Genomic DNA, 23,046 nt, shown 5'->3' on the forward strand with positions numbered 1-23,046 from the left:
AAATGTCTTGTTAAAATATGAAATTTGAGGCATCAGAAGCAACGCATCATAGAATAAAACAGAGACTGTAACAGTCATTCCTACACATAATCCGCCAAACTAATAGAAATATAAAATTCTAATCTTTTTAAATGTCTTTTATTTATTTATTTATTTATTTATTTATTTATTTATTTATTTATTTAAGAGAGACAGAGACACAGAGATGGAGGGGCAGAGAGAGAGAATATCCTAAGCAGGCTCTGCACTGTTAGTGGGCCTGGAACCTACAAACCATGAGATCATGACCTGAGCCAAAATCAAGAGTTGGGTGCCTAACCAACTGAGCCACCCTGGCACCCCCCCCCCAATTTTAATTTTCTAATTTCTACTCTGATCAGATTGCTTCTGATGCCCATGGTGACACATGTGAGTAAACCTCCTCAAAACCATACTAGGTAAAACACATACTGTATACTACCTACCGAGCGCTATCAAAGGAGGAACTCTAGGTTTCATCCACCAAAACTCACTGAGTATCCACATCACATACAGGGGCACACAATAAATAGATGCTCAATTCAATGGTGTCTAACTGCCTGCCAATGCACCAATTATAATTTATATGCATCCTCTCATTTATTATAACCACATGAGTGAGTTACTGTCATTTTTAATTTATTATCTCTATTCTATATATGAGGAATCCATCTCACAAAGGAGAAAAGGATCTGCCGAAGGTCAGATAATAGCAGAGCTTCAATATAAATACAGACCTGTCCTCTTACACCTAAGCCTCACCCTATACTTCCTCTTAGAAAAAGTGGTATTTAATTTCCCAAATCAGTGATCTTCAACCTCGTGATGGGAGTTTTTAAATTAGAGAATTGTAAAAATGTTTCCATTTGTTTTTTTTGTTTTTGTTTTTGTTTTTTGGAGGAAAACTATGGCAAGCGAGTTATGAACATCCATTTGCCCACTGATTTAGAGCCGCTGAGAAAGACTTCACAGGTCACTCTTCATCATTTTTCTCCTTACCTTTCATTTCATCCCCACATAAATTATATCATTATATTAAATGGAACATTTAAATACATACATACCCTAAGCAATACCTGGCCACAAATGCAAAATCATTGTTTCTTATTTGTCCTATTGGTTCAAAGTTTAGTATCAACTATTAAACTAAACAGTATACAACTATTAAAAGTAACCACTTCCTACATCACAAAAGAGCCTGAATGGGCAACAGTTTTAGGATATTTTTTTGGTTCTTGTAGCTATTCTCTTTTAGTTTTTCTTTCAAAAGAATCTGAGCTTCTGAGAAAAGTTTTACCACATGAAGACAAGTTTTATTTTCTGCCTAAAAATTTCAGATACATTTGGGGAAAAAAACACATAAGAAACATGTTGGCAATAGGTTGCTTTCATGTACAGTTTGCTTGTCAAATCCTTTTTTTTTTTTTGCATATTTTCAAGACTAAAACTAAAACAATACTTAATGAATTTGATGGACTTGAAGTTACTGCAAGTTTTTAAATCAAAATATAATATCTTCCGGGTTGAGCACAATGACAAATAGTTGCTCAATAAATATCTGCTTGATGAATAAATGAATAATCAACTAGTACAGTGTAAAATAATGAATTTAAGTGGACCGGGGCTGTAAATTTTAGCTGTTTAGCAGTAGAGCCTGTTTTCAACATCCCAGACTTCCCCTCAAAAGATATGCCAGGAATCAGTATCTGAGCCCCAAGAAGGGCCGCTTAGGAGACTGGCTGTATGATGTTCCCGGACGTTCTCAGAACTAAACACATGTGGTTTTAGTTCACATTTGCTTTTTACTATGTGGTCACATAGGTGTATGTGTCACCGGCCTGGCCTCTGGCAGAAGCATGAGCTATGTGCTCACCTGTTCCTGGTGTTGGGCACGGCTCACAGGGTTTGTTCCACGCTTTGCCCACATTGTACGTGCAGCAGCACATCCTCTTTGTCACATTAAAAGGCAATTCATTCTCACAAGTGGTTCCGTTATAGCTCCGGTAGCAAAAGCTTTTTCTCATGTCTATGAGCAGAAAAACAAGCCAACCAGTCACAATCATAGCAGGAGGCAGCTAATAGTGGAGTCCACATACCTGGAGACACCAAACCTTCTTGATTAATAACTCCAGAATATTCCTCGGTCATTTGGAGGTATCTTAAAATAATTCTTTAAGTTGAATCTAAATCACTTCTAGGTTAACAGCTACATCTCCTGTTTTCAAACAGGGGATTTCATTTATAATTTTCTTAGGAAAAAAATTAACAGGTATTTGTTTCTCTACTCAAAGGCATTTATTTAATTTTAAAAGTAACATATATTAAATACATATTTTATTTTAAACAATCTATTATTTGTAAAATAATGTTTACTTTACATGAATGGAAAACAAAAATTATTTAGGAACAGAAAATCCAAACATTTGATGACATGTTGTATATCAGACTTAAGCTTTTTAAAAGGTACCTATATAGTCCAAGTTCAAAAACATAATACAGAGTCAGAAGTGTATAAGACTTTGAGATACTTCATAATTCATAAACACCTTCCAACCTTTCTGAACAATAATTCTGAGACACAAGTGCCTGAAATACAAGTGCTGGCTGGGAAGCTAACAACCGTGACCTAATTATTCTCTGAGACCATTACCTACCCATGCAGTTGTGGCCTCCATTGACCTGCATGTATTCAGGCGGGCAAATGCAGGTGTAATTGCCCAGCGTGTTGTAGCAGGTCCCAGGCCCACACACACCAGGATGTGCAAAACACTCATCAATATCTAGAGTGGGCAAGAATATCCATTAATTGATGAAGTTATTTTTCCATGAATTTATATTATTTAAACTACTAAGCAAAGTATATTGCCGATTCCCCAAATCCATATTTTTTAAAAAATTATAATTTAAAGCAATTATACTGAAAATACCCCCCAAATACGTATTTACATGGCAAAAAGTGTGTCTTTTTCAAAGAAAAAAAAAAAACGCCAGTGTTAAAAAACAAAGACGATCAACAGACATTTTTCTAAACTGGTAAAAATAATGTGAATGCTCCTATTTTTTCAAATAAAATTTTAAGTGAATTTTTTTTAATGTTTATTTATTTTTGAGACAGAGACAGAGCATGAATGGGGGAGTGTCAGAGAGAGAGGGAGACACACAATCTGAAGCAGGCTTTAGGCTCTAAGCTGTCAGCACAGAGCCTGATGTGGGGCTCGAACTCACGGACCGTGAGATCATGACCTGAGCTGAAGTCGGACGCTTAACTGACTCAGCCACCCAGGCACCCCTTAAGTGAAAGTTTTAAGTGAAATTCCATATTCTTCAAATGGAACTGCTTTAAAGCTTACTGTTCACTTACGTCATTTAAACTAGTACCAACTTTAAAATGAATGCAGTTAGGAAAGCCTTTATCTTTTTTTTTTAATTTAATAGGTGACCCACAGTGTCACATCAGTTTCAGCTGTACAACTGAGTGATCTGACAAGTTTATACATTATGCTATGTTCACTGCTACCATCTGTCCCATTACACTGTTATTACGATATCAGTGACTGTATTCCTTATGCTGTGGCTTTAACTCCCTTGACCTCTTCATCCTGAAACTGGAAGCCTGTATCTCCTTCTCCTCTTTACCTAATTTTGCCCATCTTCCCACTCCCCTGCCTTCTGGAAAACATCAGCTTGTTCTCTGGGTTTATAGGTCTGATTCTGAGGACAGCCTTTATCTTTATAGCTCCTTTCAAGTGAGTACCCCATTCACGGATTCCAGAAGTATCACAGATGCTAGTTATTCTCTATTAAATCATCCTTCTTCCAGAAGCATTCACCTAACATGTTCTAAAACAAAGGTTATGGCATTTTCATATTTCTGGAGATGGGGAGAGACTCGTATACTCTGGCGAGAGGGGGGAGAGGGAACGTGGTTTGAAACATGGCAGACGACGTGGACCAGCAACGAACTACCAACACCGTAGAAGAACCCCTGGGTCTCATCAGGCCCAGCCTGGATGAGCGAATTTATATGAAAATGAGAAACCAAAGAGAACTCCCACCCAGATTACATGCTCATGATCAGCACTTAAAAATGATACTGGGAGATGTGGAAGAAACTATGACTACTACAGAAATTGATAAGGAAACATACAAGATATAGAAGTCAACAAAACGGAATATTCCAACGCTCTTGGTCCGGGGAGTTGCACTAGTTGCCTCTCCATTAACAGTTGGCTGAAACAAACCATTTATTGTGTATGGAATATAGGAGATGTTGTAGGACTGCCTCCTTAAATGTAAAAGGCATTCAGAAGAGAAACTCCCCAAATTTCTGACATTAAGAAATTTTTATTTTTTTCCAACCCTTTCAGTAAATGTAATCACAATGAAAAAAAGAAAGGTTACAATGGAAACACTTATATTACATGTTTAATGTTCATTTTTAGAAGCGCTCATTCATTCATTCTGCAAATAAACATGGAGATTCTATCTTAAGTCAGAGCTCGTAGCTACCAAGAGAACCAAGATGTGGGCCTCTGACCAAGAAGCTCCTAGTCCCGCGGGGAGAAGCCAGGCCCCTGAGAGGAAGATTACTGTGCCATGTGAGAAGGGATGAGATCGAAGCAAGAAAGGCATCAGCATAATCTTTGAATGTCTTACTATGCCTTTTAACATTTAAAAATTAATGCAAAATAAAAACTGAATAGTTGCCTTCAAGCTTACCTATTTTCTGTGTATAAAATATAACTCGTACCATCATTTGAACTAATAACTTACTTGATACGGAATGCTTTCATACTGATCCAGCTTTTGCCATTTATACTCAACTCATGCACTCAGAGAAAAATAATAGTAAATTATAGCAAATGAGCTGTAAATTAATTTATCTATCATCATCCAACTGAGCACCAATGATGTGAAAAGATAATAGCTATGGACCAGGCTAACAGATCCTTTGACAGAATCTGAGGATGGGCCCTTGTCTCCAAGCCTGACTGGTAATTTTATTCTAAAGAGCGCCATTAACGTTTAAGGGTCCGTGCAGCTCACCTTCACAGATGCGGGTTTCCTCGCTGAGGTAGTAACCCTGTGGGCACTCGCACTGGAAGCTCCCAAAAGTGTTGATGCAGTTTCCACCTTGGCAGAGACCTGGTAACTCCTGGCACTCATCAATATCTGTGGAAGGAGAGACAGCTCACTCACAACAAATACCACCATCGAGAACAAGAGTCACTTTTAGAACTCTCAAATGTGTGATACTGTAAGACCCGCAGACTTCCAGGCGTCTGTGTGAATTCATACTTAGAGGATAGGCTTCTTGGGACCAGGAGTGGTTTTTTTTTGGCTTTGTTGTGCAAATGTACTAAAATCTGAGAAGAGTGAGCAAAGCAAGCTGGAGATGACTGCACAGACAGCTTCTCCGCAGAGCAGGCAGATCACTGCCATGGCTCCTATCTTTCTGAGTGACAAGCGCTAATTCAGCATCTTGGTAACTGACTGCACATCTGTAATTTTGTAAACTATTCTCATTCAGATTGCTCCACACTGACCTTTCTACCAGCTTTTCTCTAAACTCTTTACCTTGTTTAAATCTGGGTGACAATGAGAGGTGCACTCACCTTCTAAGATGATTGTGATGGGGTTAGGTCTGAAGCCCTCTCCTCCAGGACACAGGGTGTAATATTCAGCTATAAAACACAGAAGAGAAGAGAGGTGAGATCGATGGTTCAAGTGGCTGAGACAATGAAGAGGCATCTTTCAGTTGCTGGGCTCAAAATACACATCCAAAGAGGGGTAAGCTATATTTTCCTTAGTGCCTTTGCAAATATATTTTAAAAGTATATTACATTTTACTTGAATTACGGTCACTGCTTCAAAAATTACATACACAGAATAACTAAAACCATTTGTTTTTGATTAAAGAAGAAAAAACTTCAGCACAGACCATTTATATCGCAACTTTTTTTGCTAGTAAAAACAAAAACAAAAACAAAACAAAACCCAGAAAGACTCAACAATTCAAAAGTTTCATCTGTGGCCCTATCAGAAAAGGCATTTCAATGTCAGACATCATTTGACTGACCTCAGGAATACACCATGTCTAGGAACCCAAACTACCACCAACTCTGAGATAGTCTCAGAAATGGGCTTTCTTTGTGATTACCACAGAGGACTGATAACATCACCATTCACACTGGACTGTGGTTAAAAAACTTTTTTTTTTATCATATCATGGAAAACGAAAAAAGAACAACTGTAATTCCTTTTATATAAAACGTTTTTGGCTGCTTTCAGCATAATCACTGAAATCAGTCCAAAGTCAAACTCGGATCCCTTGCCACAGACCCCACCCCCAGCACAAGAATAAAATGGCAACAAGTCTTCAGCCGCCAGTTTGTTCCCTTCCTCTTCCCCAGCTCCATACTCACTGCTGTTGACAGGGGGGCACGTCTCACAGGGGTTGCCCCAGGCCTTTCCCAGGGAGCAGCAGCACGAGGAACGACTGACGCCCACCCCAATCTCGGTGTTGCAGGACAGACTCCCGTCTCCTCGAGGACCAAACTTCAGGTAGCAGTTGCCTACTCGGTTGTCTGTGGAGCAACAGAGGAGCTTAAAACCGTCTGTGCCTTAGCAAGAATTCCTTTTCAATGTTTATTTATTTTTGGGACAGAGAGAGACAGAGCATGAATGGGGGAGGGGGCAGAGAGAGGGAGACACAGAATCGGAAACAGGCTCCAGGCTCTGAGCCATCAACCCAGGGCCTGACGTGGGGCTCGAACTCACGGACCGTGAGATCGTGACCTGGCTGAAGTCGGACGCTTAACCGACTGCGCCACCCAGGCGCCCCAGCAAGAATTCCTTTTCAGAGAGAGGTTGCGCAAATGACAAAGTTCAAATTTCACACATTCATTTTAATCTCTAGCACAAAGGAATCTCTAGCTTTAAACCTTTCCAAGATTGCATGGTAGGAATGAAATTATGACCGACTTTCCTAGGTTGAGAAATCCATACACATCGCTGACAAAATTGTGAGAAATTGTTCAACTGGGACCTTCTCTATCTTCACTAGTCTGCATGCAAGAAAATTTTGCTATAATCAATTGATATGAATCATAAGTTTATCAATAATGGAAATAAAATCCCGGAGAAGTCAATCAAAATCTACGTATCCAATCAAAGAAATGTCGATAACTCCATCTCCTTCTCTCCATTATCTGGTTTCATCTTAGTTTGCACAGAGAACATTGAGAGTTTGGGGAAAGACACTCAGTAACAACTTTAGAGAGGATACTTAAGACATCAAAGAATCTCAGTCTTCCTCTTTTTCTAATCCATAATTATCATCTAGATCATTAGTTCCATCACTTTAAATACTGTGTTTTTGCTGAGAACTCTGAAATTTACAGTTCTTTCATCACTCCCCCTCCTAGAACCTTACATCATTCTGTCAGCTGCCACCTTGATTTTTCAACCTCAGATAGCTAATAGTTAAAGTTAACACATCTAAAATCAAACTCTTGATATTCCTTCCACCACAGACAAAATCTATTCTATTCCTCTCCGTATCTTCCCCAATAAACACCAGGTCCCTCATATTTTTCAGTTGCTCAAGCCCTAAACCTTGGAGTCAGTCTTTGACTCTTACTCATCTCTTATTCAACCCAGTAATAAAGTCTGTCACTTCTTTTTAATTTTTTCATGGTTTTTATTTATTTTTGAGACACAGAGACAGAGCATGAGCAGGGGAGGGGCAGAGAGAGAGAGGGAGACACAGAATCCGAAGCAGGCTCCAGGCTCTGAGCTGTCAGCACAGAGTCCAATGTGGGGCTCAAATTCACAGAGTGTGAGATCACGACCTGAGCTGAAGTCAGATGCCCAACTGACTGAGCCACCCAGGCGCCCCTAAAGTCTGTCACTTCTACCTTCAAAATCTGTCTGGAGTCTGACTACTCACCACTGCCTCCATCTCTACAACTTGAACCAAGCCACCACCGCCGCTCCTGGACCACTGAAAAGGTCTCCTATGTCAATGTCATCTCTTGATTTCAGTCCTTGACCCAACGACGGTCCACTTTCCCCACCATACCCAGAGTAACCCTTCAGAAGGACTTCCGATGGCTCCCCTTCTCAATCAGCATAATCTCACGTCCTTACCATGGTCTACGATGTAGATTTCATCCCTGGCTGCACACGAGAGTCACTTGGGCAGCCTCTTATTATTTATTTTTATTTTTCTCATTTTGTTGTTGTTGCTGAATCAGGTGCGGAGATACAAGCTAACTCATGGTTCTGCTCTTACTAGGTTTGCATTCATTCATCCCTCCCATTCTCTTTTATCCTTCTTTTCCACTCCCCTTCCACATCCCCTACTCAGCCATCTGACTGTGTTTAATGGTATCTTTTTGTCTGAGTTCTTGCAAAGGGAGTACTTTTGTTTCCTTGAGCACATCTTAAATTTACACAAATGGTATTTTGTCACAGATCTCATTCCATTTTTATTACATTCAATCTGTCAACTCTACTGTGTTCAAGTGTCATTTTTAAAAAATCTATCTACTCTTCAGAAATGGTTTCTAGGTCCCTGCTACCACAAGTACTGTGGCAGTGAACATCTTTACCCAGGTCTCTGGATGGGCCTCTGAGTTACTTTTGTTGCTGTCTAGCACCAGGACACAAATTGCTGGTTCACAGTGTTTCCATATTCTAAGCCTTCAGTATCAGGAACAGAGTCACTGTCATTTACCATCTGTATCTTTCAATTTTTTTTAAACTTTTTTAATGTTTTTATTTTTGAGACAGAGACAGAGCATGAGCAGGGGAGGGGCAGAGAGAGAGAGGGAGACACAGAATCCGAAGCAGGCTCCAGGCTCTGAGCTGTCAGCACAGAGTCCGATGTGGGGCTCAAATTCACAGACTGTGAGATCATGACCTGAGCTGAAGTCGGACACCCAACCGACTGAGCCACCAGGTGCCCCAAGCATCTTTCAACTTTTTACAAGTAACTTTGAAAATAATGTACAGAAAAAAAGGCACAGTGGAACAACTTGACCAGAAATTCTATTAAGAATTTAATCCTAACTCAAGTTTTTATTCCATATTTTCTTGGTTTTGGAAAGATGTATGCCTGAAACGGTCCTGTGAATGCAACTAACTGCCCGCTGGCTGCCATGCATGAACCTGTAACAAATCCATTTTGTAAAAAACTGATTCCACATTTCAAACACATCTGCAATAGCTTCTAGCTTATCATTACTTCTTGTTCTTCTTTTCCTTGCATCATTTAAAACACAATGCCTGAAAACAATTTTGAAAACTGGGACAGCTCCTTTTTTTGATGAGGAAAGGACAGCTCATTTCTTTGCTCCACAAATAAAAACATTTTCATTTTCAGATTTATCAACACCAGCTAGAGTAGTCAATCCAATGATTTTTATTTCTACATACTGTATTTCAATATCCTTTGTCGAAACACCTGCCTTCATTGTTAGTCCCCTTAAGAACCTAATCAATTAAACTTGGTGTCTAAAAGAATATAGGGACCTTGGATGATTCAGGTACTTGTAAAATGTGGCATGTTGAAGTTTTCCCTATTGACTAAGACATGAGAATAGTATATTTCCTCTATCCAAATAAATCTATTACTCACTCTTTTGATTCCTGAATTGGAAAAAAATCTCATCTAGGATATGAGCCTCTGAAGACACACAGCCTAGCATTTTGCTTCTATGATCAATTTCACCATCACCTTTGGAATCTAGACTGTAATCTGTGTTGTATTCATAACTGATCCACCTGACAGTTGGGAAACATTTTCCACATTCAATTTTCTTCTCTTTGTCATAAAGTGAAACACTTATCAACTCTCAACTGTGTTCAATACATGCTTCAAGAAGATTCCAAATAGAGTGTCTCTAGCTTTCTTTTATACCTTCTCAAAAGATAATGCCATCCCCTGGGCAACACAGTAAGAAAATTGGAGGAGTGTTTGCCATTTTATTTCACTATTGTGTCAATCCTTCGAGGTGATGGCATGGTTATCACTTTAGTGTAAATTCATCTTTGTTTTGAGCATCAGTGCACCTAACTGATGAGTAATGATGAAATAAAACCTAAATAATAAAATGGCAAAACATTTTAAGACAAAGGAAAAATAAGATCACTAATATCTCATCATGTATCTTAGACTTACAAGAGGGTCCAATGGACCATTATGGTACTTGTGAGACAGAATGAGTCTCTGTTCTTTGGAAGACCTCTAAGAAAAAAAATAAGGCCATGAAGCATCAATCCATACAAAGAGTTAGAAACTGCTCTAAAAACAAAATTAAAATCTAAGTTGATTATATCTGGAGGGTTAATCTGGGTGCTGTTATTCAAAAAAATTCTCTGCAAGGATACCTTGGTCTCCACTTCTAACAGTAGAACAGAAGGCTCCTTAAGGTCCATGTTCCTATCAACACTTTATATTATCCAAGTTTCCAAAGTTTTGCCAGTCTTACCAAGTTAGAGTTATATAATTGTTTTGATTTTTTTTCTTATTACTAATGGTTTTGGGCATTTGCTTATGTTTGTTCACTTTTGAAGCCCTCTCTTTTTAAGTTTATTTATTTTTGAGAGAGAGAGAGAGAGAGAGAGAAAGAGAGAGAGAGAGAGAGAGAGAGAGAGGCAAAGAGAGGAGGGAGGGAGGGAGGGAGGGAGGGAGAGAGGGAGAGAGAGAATCCCAGGCATGCTCTGTGCTGTCAGTGTGGAGTCCAAAGCAGGGCTCGAACCCATGAACTGTGAGATCATGATCTAAGCTGAAATCAAGAGTCAGACACCTGACCCAATGAGCCACCCAGGCACCCCTGGAGTTCTCCTTTTATCGGCTGCCTGTTCATAGCCTTTGTTCCAACAAAGCTTTTAAGCAATACTGAGTCCCCAGTGACTCAATTTCTGGGCATGGAGCACCATCGTCATATTTTTAAGGTTCCAAATGGGATGTTACTCTGCAGCTAGGGATGAGAGCCACTTTGTGATCTGGGCTATTGCTCCTTCTCTGACTCCTGTCCTCAAACTGTGCCCACGCTCATCCCCACTCACCCTCCTCTTACTATATACACCCTTGCTGCTATGTTTCCAATGCCAGCACTGCCCTCCCACAGCCCTGTGCACCAGCTGTTCCTGTCCTTCGGAGGCTTCTCCTCTCCAAGCTGCAACTGGCTTGCTCCTTCCTTCATGGATCTGCCCCATCCCAACATAACACAACCCTTCTTCTCCAACAGCCACCAGTGTCAGCAAGTGCTTCTGCTTTTATCTGTCTCCCTGGCACAAGGACATTAACACGAGAGCAGAGAACGTGCTCACTCTGTTTGTGTTGTAGTTCTAGCAGCTGGAATAGAGGCACTCAATATTTATTAAATGAATGACTTTGAATTAAAACGTCAGAACTTGGGGTATCCATAAATCATAACTAAATGATTATGTATAATCATTTGACACTGAAAACAGCAGGTAGACTTCTACTAAAGCAAGGACTTAGCCTTTTTATTTGGTATTCTCTCAGGCAATTCCCAGATCATTTACTCCTCTAGGTAAATGTTCATTGAGATGCTGAAATAGAGCAGGAAGCAAAAGGTGGACAATTATCTTCTGATCAGAGACGTCAGGAAAGTTGATGAGAGACTCAGAAACCTTCGTGACTGCCTTCCTTCCTTCCCTTCAACCTGCTTTACTCCAGTGGTGGTGCTCATGACATCCAGCTCCAACTCCTCTCTTCTCTTCACTTCATTTATTTCCTTTCATGGCCCTTCTCATGGGAAGGAGAAACAGAGATTCCAATGACTCTGCCCTTTGTCCTGGCTAATGCACTGGACAGGGAGCCAGGCAACTCTCAACACTGCCTCAGCTCTGCCCTTCCAAGCCCTGAGATCCCAAGGAAGTTATTGCACCTCCTGGGGTGCTGGTTCTCAAGTCTGTGAAAGCAGGAGGAGGTTGGAGCAGGTAGCTCAAAAATTCCTGTTTTAAAAATACTACTGGAAGACAAACACGACAAAAGTGACCATATCTACTGGTAACCTGGAGTTTCTTAATGGACTCTTTTGTTTTCAAACTAATTGTAGCAAGTACTCATCACAGTGCACTACCAAGAAAGTCTGAGTATTTAACTCTGTATAAGTCTGTTTGTTTTGTATCTCCTTCACTTACCAACACAACCCACACCAGTGGGGTTCAGCTGGAAATCAGGGGGGCAGTTACACTCGTAGCGACCAGGAGTGTTGACACACAGGCCGTTGACGCAGTTGATGGGATCTGCACATTCATCAATATCTAGGAAAAGCATTTAAAATGTCCACATTAGCATCTTTACTTTCTCTGTGCATGCTTCTATTTCAAAGAATTTGGTGGAATCACTGAAAATTGTTAAAGATCTTTGGGAAAGCCTCAGCACAGTGAGATACAGATCAAATCCTTGTATATACCTACAACATGTAATACCAATCACACGATATTCATAACAGTATCATTTAATATCTTAATATCTTGAATGAATAATAATTAAATGTTGGAATTCTGAAGAAGAAAAAAACACATCACCATCTGCTTAACTAAAATTACATATGTATATGTATACACATACACACATTTATACAAATAAAGTTTCCTAGTTTCATGTCAGATATTTAATATTAAGTTGCTTATATTAAAAATGTATCAATTCCGGGGCGCCTGGGTGGCGCAGTCGGTTAAGCGTCCGACTTCAGCCAGGTCACGATCTCGCGCTCCGTGAGTTCAAGCCCCGCGTCAGGCTCTGGGCGGATGGCTCAGAGCCTGGAGCCTGCTTCCGATTCTGTGCCTCCCTCTCTCTCTGCCCCTCCCCCGTTCATGCTCTGTCTCTCTCTGTCCCAAAAATAAATAAACGTTGAAAAAAAAATTTAAAAATAAAATAAAATGTATCAATTCCATAGTTAAAAATAAATGTGTCATAATGTAAATTTCTTTTTCCAAAAACTGCATAACACAAGGTATATAGAAAGCTAAGCAGAAACTTCAGGAATTTGTATACTTAGCACAAAACATTCATCTCAACTAATCCGAACACAATCAAGCCCTTAGCTTGCAGTACCTGTACAGTTTCCTCCGGTTCTGTCCAATTCATAACCATCATCACAGATACAATGAAACATTCCAGGCAAATTATTACATGTTCCAAACACACAAATATTTTGGAAGGAGCATTCATCAATATCTGAAGATAAAAAAACAGTAGTCCCTCATTTACAAAGACATTTTGATTTAATGTACATAATGTTAATAAATTTTTTTATCTCCCCAGATGTTGTTTTGCAGTAAAAAATTTTCTGTTTTTTGACTCGGTAGACCACATAAATGGCCAACGACTAATGTTTATCTATGGAACCAAGACCAAAAAGAAATATTTTATCTTACTGAGCATTTTAGCTATCTTGGGTTATAATATACTTAAAAAAGAAGAGTTGGCCTGAGTCATAAAAATAAACTACATACAAACATATCAAAGGATTGTAAAAAATTAAACATAAAAACAAATTCCAACATTTTAATAATTTAATACAGAGATGTTTTATAAACATCCACAACATACGAAGTATATAACATAATATTTTAAATTTAAAGATATCATTTAAAGTATTCAAGTTTAACTTCTTAAAAACTTTTATTATCCTGTCATCTAATCTGTTATCATAAACTCAGTGTTAGCCAGGGAAATATTTTTTTTCTAATAGACTGTATTAAGATCACCCATTGTCCTACATTCTCACAAATTTCATTAAAATGTCTCCATTGAAGTCATAAATTTATGAAACTCTTCCATGAAGCTTTAACTCAAAGTCAAAAAAGAAGTCACCCTTCCTCATTCATATGAAAATGAAGGCATGTATGTGTGTGTACAGCTGTAGAAATATTCTGTATTTCTACTCCTAGGAAAAGGTTGGACATTTTTGTACACAAATGACCTCATATTCTGAGAATGTAAAGCAGGTATGTCATTCTAGGCTAGACTAGACCAGTCATGCTAACATGAGGTCGAGAGACAGACCTTAAGTTAAAAAAGGTGTGCTGGTCATTCCTGATAGTTAAAAAATGGTAAGTTTTAACTATATTAGATTTCAAGTTTTGTTCAAACTGTGTTTAAAAGATCAACTGACATATAGGGGCACCTGGGTGGCTCAGCTGGTTAAGCAGCCGACTCTTGGTGTCAGCTCAGTTCGTGATCTCACGGTTCGTGAGTTGGAGCCCCACACTGGGCTCTGTGCACAAGGAATGGAGCCTGCTTTGAATCCTGTCTCCCTTTCTCTGCCCCTCCCCCACCTGTGCACTCATGCTCTCCGGTGAGTGTACTGTCTCAAAATACATGTTAAAAAATTTGTAAAGACCAAATGGCGTATAAATGTGTCTCTTCTTGTGTTGAGGCTATAAACAAAGTTATTCTCTTTACACAAATGAATAAAAAAGACTCATTTAACTAGTTGATAACTGAACTGTGTTCCTCTAGAAATGAAAATGGAATTGTATTGTCAACCCTCTTCAGATTCATTTGACTTTTAAATGACCTTGATTAGAAATAACTTCCAGGGGCGCCTGGGTGGCGCAGTCGGTTAAGCGTCCGACTTCAGCCAGGTCACGATCTCGCGGTCCGTGAGTTCGAGCCCCGCGTCAGGCTCTGGGCGGATGGCTCGGAGCCTGGAGCCTGTTTCTGATTCTGTGTCTCCCTCTCTCTCTGCCCCTCCCCCGTTCATGCTCTGTCTCTCTCTGTCCCCAAAATAAATAAAAACGTTGAAAAGAAAAAAAAAATTTAAAAAGAAATAACTTCCATTTAACTAATGTAATAATTGTGTGATACTTACATTTACACAAGTGAAAAATAAGGTATTTTAGAAAACTGCCTTTTTTAAAAATTAAAGCATACTCAAATGTCAACAATACAGAAAAGTTCTAGTAGCAAATCGGGAGGACAGAAACAACACAGAAAATAAAGCAGCAAAAGCAGAAAATCACTCAGAAATCCATCCACCCAGAATTATGATTGATCAATATTATTCCAAATACTTCTCTATGCATATTCACAGACTGAAGCTGAGTTTCTATGCATAAGATCAATTTGTACGTATCTCGACAGTTCCTCAAATACTTTCCAATGTTAAGAATTATTGAAACACACTAATTGATCCTCTTTTCCCTTTATGTTAAATTTCAAATATAGTTTCTAAACAGTATTAAGGGATTCCGTGCTAGGAATGGTAAGAAAATGAGCATTTGCATTCGCTTCCAACTCATTTTTGTTATTTCTGTAACTTTCACTTTTTAAATGTTTATGGCATTTACCATAATCTCTGAAGTAATTAGTATTGATTCTTAATGGAGTAAGGTTTTCACTGCAACTCTTACATTTATTTCTCAATTGATGGTGTTGCATTGCTGATAAGGTTTTTCCCCCCAAGAAGGGAGGGCCCACAGGTGTTTTCTCTCTACATTAATTTCCTATGTGACAATATGCCCCGTGACTTTATAACTGACTGACTGCTGACGTGGAATATCCTCCAGTCACATGTGACCTCAGAACTCTGTGGACCTTGTTCTCACGTCTTTCAGTATTGAATGATTCTGTTTTGTTCCTGACTTCCCTTTTCTGTCTAGAGCCTGAAGGTTCCTTATCCCTCTCTGAAACTTAAGTCAACCAAAGTAATAAGGCTAAGTCCTTTCTTCCATCTCAAGAAAATGTGTGGCTGTTTGGTACTGTTCTCTATTTATTTTGAGCTCTCTACCTCCTGGACACCAATTATACTTGTTTATGGCCCTGGTCTTTTCTCGAATCACATTAACGTCTTCCTCCTTTCATGTTCCTATGTTTTTGTTCGCCTATTTTTGCCCATTCTCTATGCTAGTAGTAATTATGCTTTCATCTCAACCTTTTCTGTTCTCTGACATCTCTATTCAATAGTTCTCCAATTTTGCTGTGGTGGTACCCGCTTCTTTTGCTTCCCATACTTCTGCACTTTCCTTTTGTCTTCTCTTATTTTTATAATCTCTTCAAATGTCGGGCGCCTGGGTGGCTCAGTTGGTTGAGCATCTGACTTTGGCTCAGGTCATGATCTCATGGTTTGTGAGTTCTAGCCCCATGTTGGGCTCTGTGCTGACAGCTCAGAGCCTGGAACCTGCTTCAGATTCTGTCCCCCCCTTTCCCTCTGCCCACCATCCACCACCCCGCTCACACTCTGTCTCTCTCAAAAATAAATAAACATTAAAAAAAATTCACAATCTCTTCAAACATGTTCACACATATCTGTGTTTGTATCAAGGTTGTCCGTGGCACAAGGCACCTGTGGGAAATGTGCTTTCTTTCCCCGGGTAGTGTTCTTCGACTCTGGGTTGGTTCTCTACCTTTTGTGTGTTCTTTCACTGTTCTTCCACAGGATGCCTGCGTAGTTCATATTTTCAAACTGTGCATGCACTGCTTGGTCAGCTCTTCTAGGAGTTTTATACACTAATACACTTTAGATGGAGTGTTTTGATATCCCCTCCCCATCTTTATCTGGGCATTATTTGGAAGACAGGCTGGGGCACAAGTTTCATTAGAGCTGCTATTCTGTTAGCCCAAACTTTCCTAAGGCGGAACAGGAGTGGGGACAAAAATGAGAAGAGCTGCCCTGGGCTCTATGTGCCCTCTGCTAATGAACCTGGCCTCTGCTCTGTCTTCACACACGATACCAAATGGTGTGCATCCATGTTTACTCCACTGACAGAATCCTAAGCTGTTCCTGAGGAGCTTTCTCCAGGTTTTATATTCTCCCATTTTGGTGGAGAATATTGAGAAAGGGCCAACTGCACCAAGTGCTTGGACTCTACAGAAATTCTGAGACTGGGAATTGTTCTGTGGTGAGAAGTAGATGCTGAGGAGAAAATAGTGATCAGAGGGTCACTTCAGAGCGGCATATATTTATAATCAAATAAGAAGACCTGAATAAATTAAATTACTGAATTCAGGAGAAACTGTGCAGATGAGACAGATGTTAGAGACAGGGATAAGACAACTTCAAGGAGAAACAGGCAGAACCATGGAATAACATTTTTGGGATCTCAAAACCTGGCGTTTAGCAAAGAGGAGCAGGGTGTCACCGAAGATGAACTCCTTGTGAGCCACTCTCCTTGCCCTGGCAGCTGGCATTTTCCTCCCTGGCAATGACAGACTGTGAAAAACCAACACGTGAGGGAAGGGCAGTAAATACACAGTGTCCAGCCTCACCTCAGGGAAGGTCTGAAAGGGCGAAGGCCACAGATAAAGGACAAGAATTATGAAGGAGGAAATTATTACACTCAAAGAATTAATTTTTGAAATTTTCTGTTAGCAAAGTATCTGGCTACTGCTCCCTTGTTCCTTTTCCCAACAACTCTTGTCAAGTGGAGGTGAGCAATAAATCATGTAATCCCAGAACCACAATGACTCACATTTTCTACTAATTGGCTTTGGTACCTACAAGAAACCAGGACTGGAGGCGGGGCGGGGGACTCAATCTACAGTGACCTTGTATGAAATGCATTAGACTCTGCTCAATCTAACAGGTCAACACGGAAGCATGAATGCTTTCAGTTTGTACGATCTTCCCCAGGGGGTAGTCTTCGTTCTCCTCTTCCGAGTCTCTGAAAATTGGTGGACATTTATGGAAAATGGAGTGACCTTTTAGGCACACCTTCTTTCCTTAGCACCACTTCGGGTAGTGAGGCAGAGACAGGCTCTAATTGAGCCATTTCTAGATGGTATAATTGGGTTTTGTTTGGTTGCTACTGGTGAGGGGTGTGTGTGTGTATGTGTGTGTGTGTGTGTGTGTAAGTGTGTGTGTGTGTGTGTGTGTGTGTGTGTGTGTGTGTGTATTTGCTATTTCTGGTCATTTGATTAGACACGAGTGTAGTGAAAAACTGTAATCTGGTTTCCTTTTATAATCTTTGCCCAGCGCTTAGCCTGAGTTACTTTGTTAAGCGTTTTCTACCAATCACTAATTTTCCTAAGCCTTCTGATTCACTCATTGTTTTTCATCTTCTTCCTCTCCTCACGTGTATTTTCATGTACTCCAAAAGAACACAGTGACAGCCCAAAACTGTACATACAGTGAACTAATTTAAGCCTCTAATTTAAGAGAAAATCCAAATTCTTTTTCTTGGAGAGCGATCACACTAGTCCCCAGTCTCATTTCTAGGAAAGGGGGATGATGTCATCACTGAGGGGAAGGACACGTTGCTCTCAGGCAAAAGGTGCAGGCCTTGAGGCATCCCTGAGGAGACCTTCCAGTCCCAGACATACAGACAGCAGACCGAAACATGAAGGTAAATGCCCAAAAGGAGCTACTGCGGTTTTGACAAACATTAAATAGCAGTGACTGGGGTAGATAGATCATATTTTTAAAAAGCTGAATAGTTTTTCCACATGTCATTCATTTAGTAATAAAACAAAAAAAAAAGAAATGGTTAAAAAGAAAAAAAAAAAAAAGGAACTAGCCAAACTTCCAAGTGTTGGCTCTCGGCCAGGAAAACTTCATAAGAGATGAAAGCCACCTTCATCATTATTCATTCGGCAAAATAATCCATGCTTAAACGAATGACTTTTATATGTGCAGCATGTGCTGTGTATTCTGCTTCCAGGTGGGGCCCACTCCAGCCCTTTCTGCGGTTTCGTGTGCTGTAGTTGATCCAACTTGGAAATGAGTTGGAATCGCAGTGACCCACCTTGGCAGGACCTGCTGTCGGAGGCTGGAGTGAAGCCCATCTCACACTCGCAGCGATATGCACCCGGGACGTTGAGGCACTGTCCGTTTTCACAGAGATTTATGTTTTCTGCGCACTCATCGACATCTGTGGGAGAAGCAAATTACAGCTCTATTAGGTTCTCGAGGTCTTGACATGGTTTTTCCCAGCTAAGTCCCTTTTGCTGGCTTCAGCAGGTGCTCGTTAACAGGAGAGGACACTTAATCACATTCACCTAAACAAGGGTAAGACTTGATAACAGAGCTGCTGAACCTACACTCTAACATTCAATCACCACATCTTTAACAGGAAGGAGGCAGGTGTCGCCCAGATCTGTCTCAGTTCCCTCTAATGCCAACGTGATGCATCAGTATGACACCGGCATCACTGACAGATGACCAAGAACATTGAAATGAACCCTGAAGTGGTATCTATTCTAACATTATGTTTTCAAGTAAATGAACTCGGTTTTTCCACTAGATCAAGTATGTTTCAAGCACAGAAGGGCTGTTCAAGTAGCACGAGGACAGTCTCTTTCTTGTCACCACGATTATATTCAATACTTCTGTCTTAATTATGCAAATGGACATTATTCATAGACCCGAAAGCCAATTTATTTAATTCTATAAAATGGAAAAAGGGGGGCAGGGCAGAAAGCAATGTTGACCCAGGGCCTCATACCTGGCAGGTAGCTGCTGGCTGCCTGCCTCACATGCTTTCCTTCAGTACGCCAATTCTGTGCAGGTCAGAAGAGGAATAACCTGAGGCTAGGAGAGGCCAGCTGCAGGGTGGGAGCCCAGGGGAGCCAATCTGTCCCCGACCCTGACACCAAAGCCAGCCCCTTTCCTTCATCCCCCGGTGCAGAGAAATGTTCAGAAAGATGCAATAAGCCAAGGTTTAAAGGATTAAAGCCTTAAAGATGACATAAGTGTGTTTTCTTAAAGCAACGGAAAATGATAAGTCTGTGTTCTCAATGTCGATAATTAGAAACAAGAAAAAAGCTAGAAGTCTTTTAACGTGGGGCTTAAAGTGTGCACTGACATTCAGCTGAGGAACACTGATGTCCGCAAACCTGTCTCCTACTTTATGTCCATCAAGACAAAGCAGTCATTCACAGGAGTTTAAGTGGGTGCTATATTCTCAAGGGATCCATAATGAACAGCAGCTAAACAGCAGGTAATGTTTACTGAGCTCTTACGAGGTGTTTTTCTAAATCCTTGACTTGTGTTAACTTCATTTCTTCCTTTCAATACCATGTGGCGAACGGAGATTCTGACAAGCACGTGAAATAGCCGTCACTGGCTGGACATAATGCTGTATCTTAAGATGCTGAACAGTTTTCCCACATGTCATTCATTTAGCGAAAACAAAAAACAAAAAACAATGGTCCTATTATGGTTACTGCAGCTGTTTGAAAATGGGGAAATTAAGGCCACACAGGTTCCATGATTTACTTACAGCGACAAAAACAGTAAGCAGCACAGGTGAAATCTGATTCCAAGGGCTCGGATTCAGAGACAGCTTGGATTTCTGACTACTGTGTAAATTGACGACTACAATAAATTAATAGTCATTAATAGTATATGATAGTAATAAATGGAATTATCGAAAAACTGTTCTGGCCTTGGTGTGAAGTGTAAGACAAAGATACACATTCACCTGTATGTAAGATGTAAAAACAGACAGGGAATTTTGGCCCCCTTTAACTATACTTTCCTTCAAATATGGCAAGCTTATGGAACGTTCCATGAAAATTCTGCCAGGACCCACCTCAGGATTCTTACCCACCTGAACAGGTAAAGCCGTCTCCAGTGAACCCTTCAGAGCAGGCACATCGGTAGGAGCCTGGGGTGTTAACACACTGCGCATTGATGCTACACTGGTGGGTTCCGTTCGAACATTCGTCCAGATCTGCGTGTGCCGAGGGAACAGAGCAACAGAGTTCAGAAATGCAACTGAAACGTCTAAACACGTGGAACGATTTTCACTCGTCTTAATTTAAATGTAAAGTGGACACATGTGATTTGTTTTTGCTTACCTGGAAGGTCACAGTTCTAATTCTCTAAGAGCTCAGACCCACAATCCAAAATGTTTGTTCTACAAACAGAGGCTAAAATGACTAATAAAAGCATTTGTGAGACACCCAATAAGCTAGAATTTTAATGGCTAAAAGGAAAACCAGTGCTAGATTTCTCTCGGACTCCACTGGGGACAGACGTGATCGCTGGCTTCTTTATCACGAAAAACAGGTCAATTTCTAAACTCAATTACTGAATTTCGAGTGGGAAAATTAGCATAGAGTTTTCCAGTTCCTTTTACAGATGAGGAAACGAAGGTCAGATTCTTGATCTCACGGAGCCTAGTCTAGTAGAAATGACAAATGCTACAGTTAATCATCCGACTCTCCATTTCCGCTAGGTCACCATCTCACAGTTTGTGAGACTGAACCCTGCACTGAGCTCTGTGCTGACAGGGCAGAGCCTACTTACTTGGGATTCTCTCTCCCGCCCTCTCTCTCCGCCCCTCCCCCACTCACGTGTGCGCACATTCTCTCCTTCTCTCTCAAAATACATAAACATTAAGAAACAATAGACACAGGAAATTAAATTACATTAAATATGTTCTAGGTGACACGAAGAAATGTTACAAAGTGCAAGGAGAAAATAAAAGGGGCATCTAATTTGGATTGTAGGAACAAAGAAGGTCCCATTGAAGAGTTTTTGGTTAACTTCAGGCCTGAATGATGAGTCAGAGTCAGCCTGCTGCACAGAGGTAGGGAAAAGTATTCCTTACAAAGGGAACAGCACTTATAAAGATGCTGAGGAGGAAAAGAACTTAATGTGATTAAAAAAAAATTAGAGAAAGGAAGCCAGAGTGACAAAGCACAAGGCAGGAGCTAGGCTGATGGAAGATGAAGCTCGAGAGGTACGGGGAAGATGCTGTAGGGTCCTGTAAACCACGGGAAGGAAGCCAGAGTTTGTCCTAAATTCAATGATTAAAATGACAATTGGAGAGGTGGGTGGCTCAGTCAATTGAGTGTCTGACTCTTGGTTTGGGCTCAGGTCATGATCTCCCAGTTCGTGAGTTTAAGCCCTGTGTCAGGTTCTATGCTGACAGCGTTGAGCCTGCCTGGGATTCTCTACCTCCCTCTTTCTCTCTGCCCCTCCCCTGCTTTCTCTCTCTCTCTCTCTCTTTCTCCTTCTCTCAAAATAAATAAATAAAAACTTTTTAAAAAATGCCAATTTTAAAGAGATCATATCCATGGTTTATAAGGTCTTTCTGGCTACTATGTGGAGAATAGATTACGGGCCCAGCAAGTGAATGAATGAGCAGACATAAGAACAGGTTCTTTTGGCATCCAGGAGAGAGACAGACAGACAGACAGAGACAGAGGAAGGGAGGGTAGGGGGATGACTGAGATGGAGATGGAAAGAAGATAATGAATTTGGATGATATTCTGGAGTAGAAGTAGCAGTTAAATCTTCTGTATTTTGCAATAGTTGGCCAGAGTGATGGACGGACAAGCACAAAATATGGAGGCTACAAGAGAGAGAGCCAGTAGCCAACGGGGCTAGAAAACAGGCATGGGGATATGGCTGAAAGACTGTCCAAATAATGACAGAGTGATGGCTGGGCTAGGAGTGGGTAGCAAGTGAAGTGAATGATGCCATCACAGAATGTTACTTACCACAGTTATTCGGAAGGTGTGATCATGTACCTCCATAGTCAGTTCATAAACATTTGGCAAGTATAAAACAACTGAATGGCTAACACAGTATATTCAAATTAGTGGATGTTACTGTTAACAGATCTAAGGCTTACTGTGGAATTCTAAGGTTTTAAGGAGTAATCCTGGGGAGGTCAGTTCAGCTTGTTTTATTTTCTATCTTAAGTCGACCTGGGTAATTCTAACCGGTTGGAAAAATGCCTTGTTCTGAAGGCATGTCAAACTCCGGGCATGTGAAGCTGTCCTTTGTGCGACACCAAGGGTGACATCCAGCCCCCTGCCTCACAGCTACAAAAGGCTTATCAGACTCCAGTTCAGCCCTGATAAAACCTAGAGAACAGCAAATGCTTCTCCAATCTCCTCTGATTCTTTGAATCAGATCTCCGAGAATCCAGCAAACCTTTTTGCTTTCTCTGGAAGAAGAATTCCCTTTTCTGTTAAGAAGGTGGTATTCAGCAGAGAGAGACTTAGGTTATCTGATAAAACCTTTTCCTTTCCTTCATGTATTTCCCTGGGTTCTAAGTCTCACTGATTGCTCTCTGAGACTGGAA

The 23,046-nt window shown here is 40.4% G+C and overlaps 1 protein-coding gene and 1 pseudogene across 1 annotated transcript in view; one reads left to right on the plus strand and one right to left on the minus strand.

Annotated features, from left to right (window-relative positions):
* FBN2 (fibrillin 2) overlaps positions 1-23,046 on the minus strand; it is a 260,207-nt gene that overhangs the window by 43,363 nt on the left and 193,798 nt on the right. Inside the window, exons 33-41 of the mRNA XM_043586875.1 lie at positions 20,557-20,679; positions 18,751-18,876; positions 13,118-13,240; positions 12,199-12,321; positions 6,444-6,605; positions 5,634-5,702; positions 5,065-5,190; positions 2,673-2,798; positions 1,892-2,044 (exon numbers count right to left, since the gene is read on the minus strand). Of these exons, the coding sequence (XP_043442810.1) occupies positions 1,892-2,044; positions 2,673-2,798; positions 5,065-5,190; positions 5,634-5,702; positions 6,444-6,605; positions 12,199-12,321; positions 13,118-13,240; positions 18,751-18,876; positions 20,557-20,679 (1,131 nt within the window). The remainder of the gene's footprint in view (positions 1-1,891; positions 2,045-2,672; positions 2,799-5,064; positions 5,191-5,633; positions 5,703-6,443; positions 6,606-12,198; positions 12,322-13,117; positions 13,241-18,750; positions 18,877-20,556; positions 20,680-23,046) is intronic.
* On the plus strand, positions 3,765-5,026 carry LOC122487029 (annotated as a pseudogene).

This window comes from Prionailurus bengalensis, chromosome A1 (genome assembly GCF_016509475.1).
Source record: "Prionailurus bengalensis isolate Pbe53 chromosome A1, Fcat_Pben_1.1_paternal_pri, whole genome shotgun sequence".
NCBI classification, from domain to species: domain Eukaryota; kingdom Metazoa; phylum Chordata; class Mammalia; order Carnivora; family Felidae; genus Prionailurus; species Prionailurus bengalensis.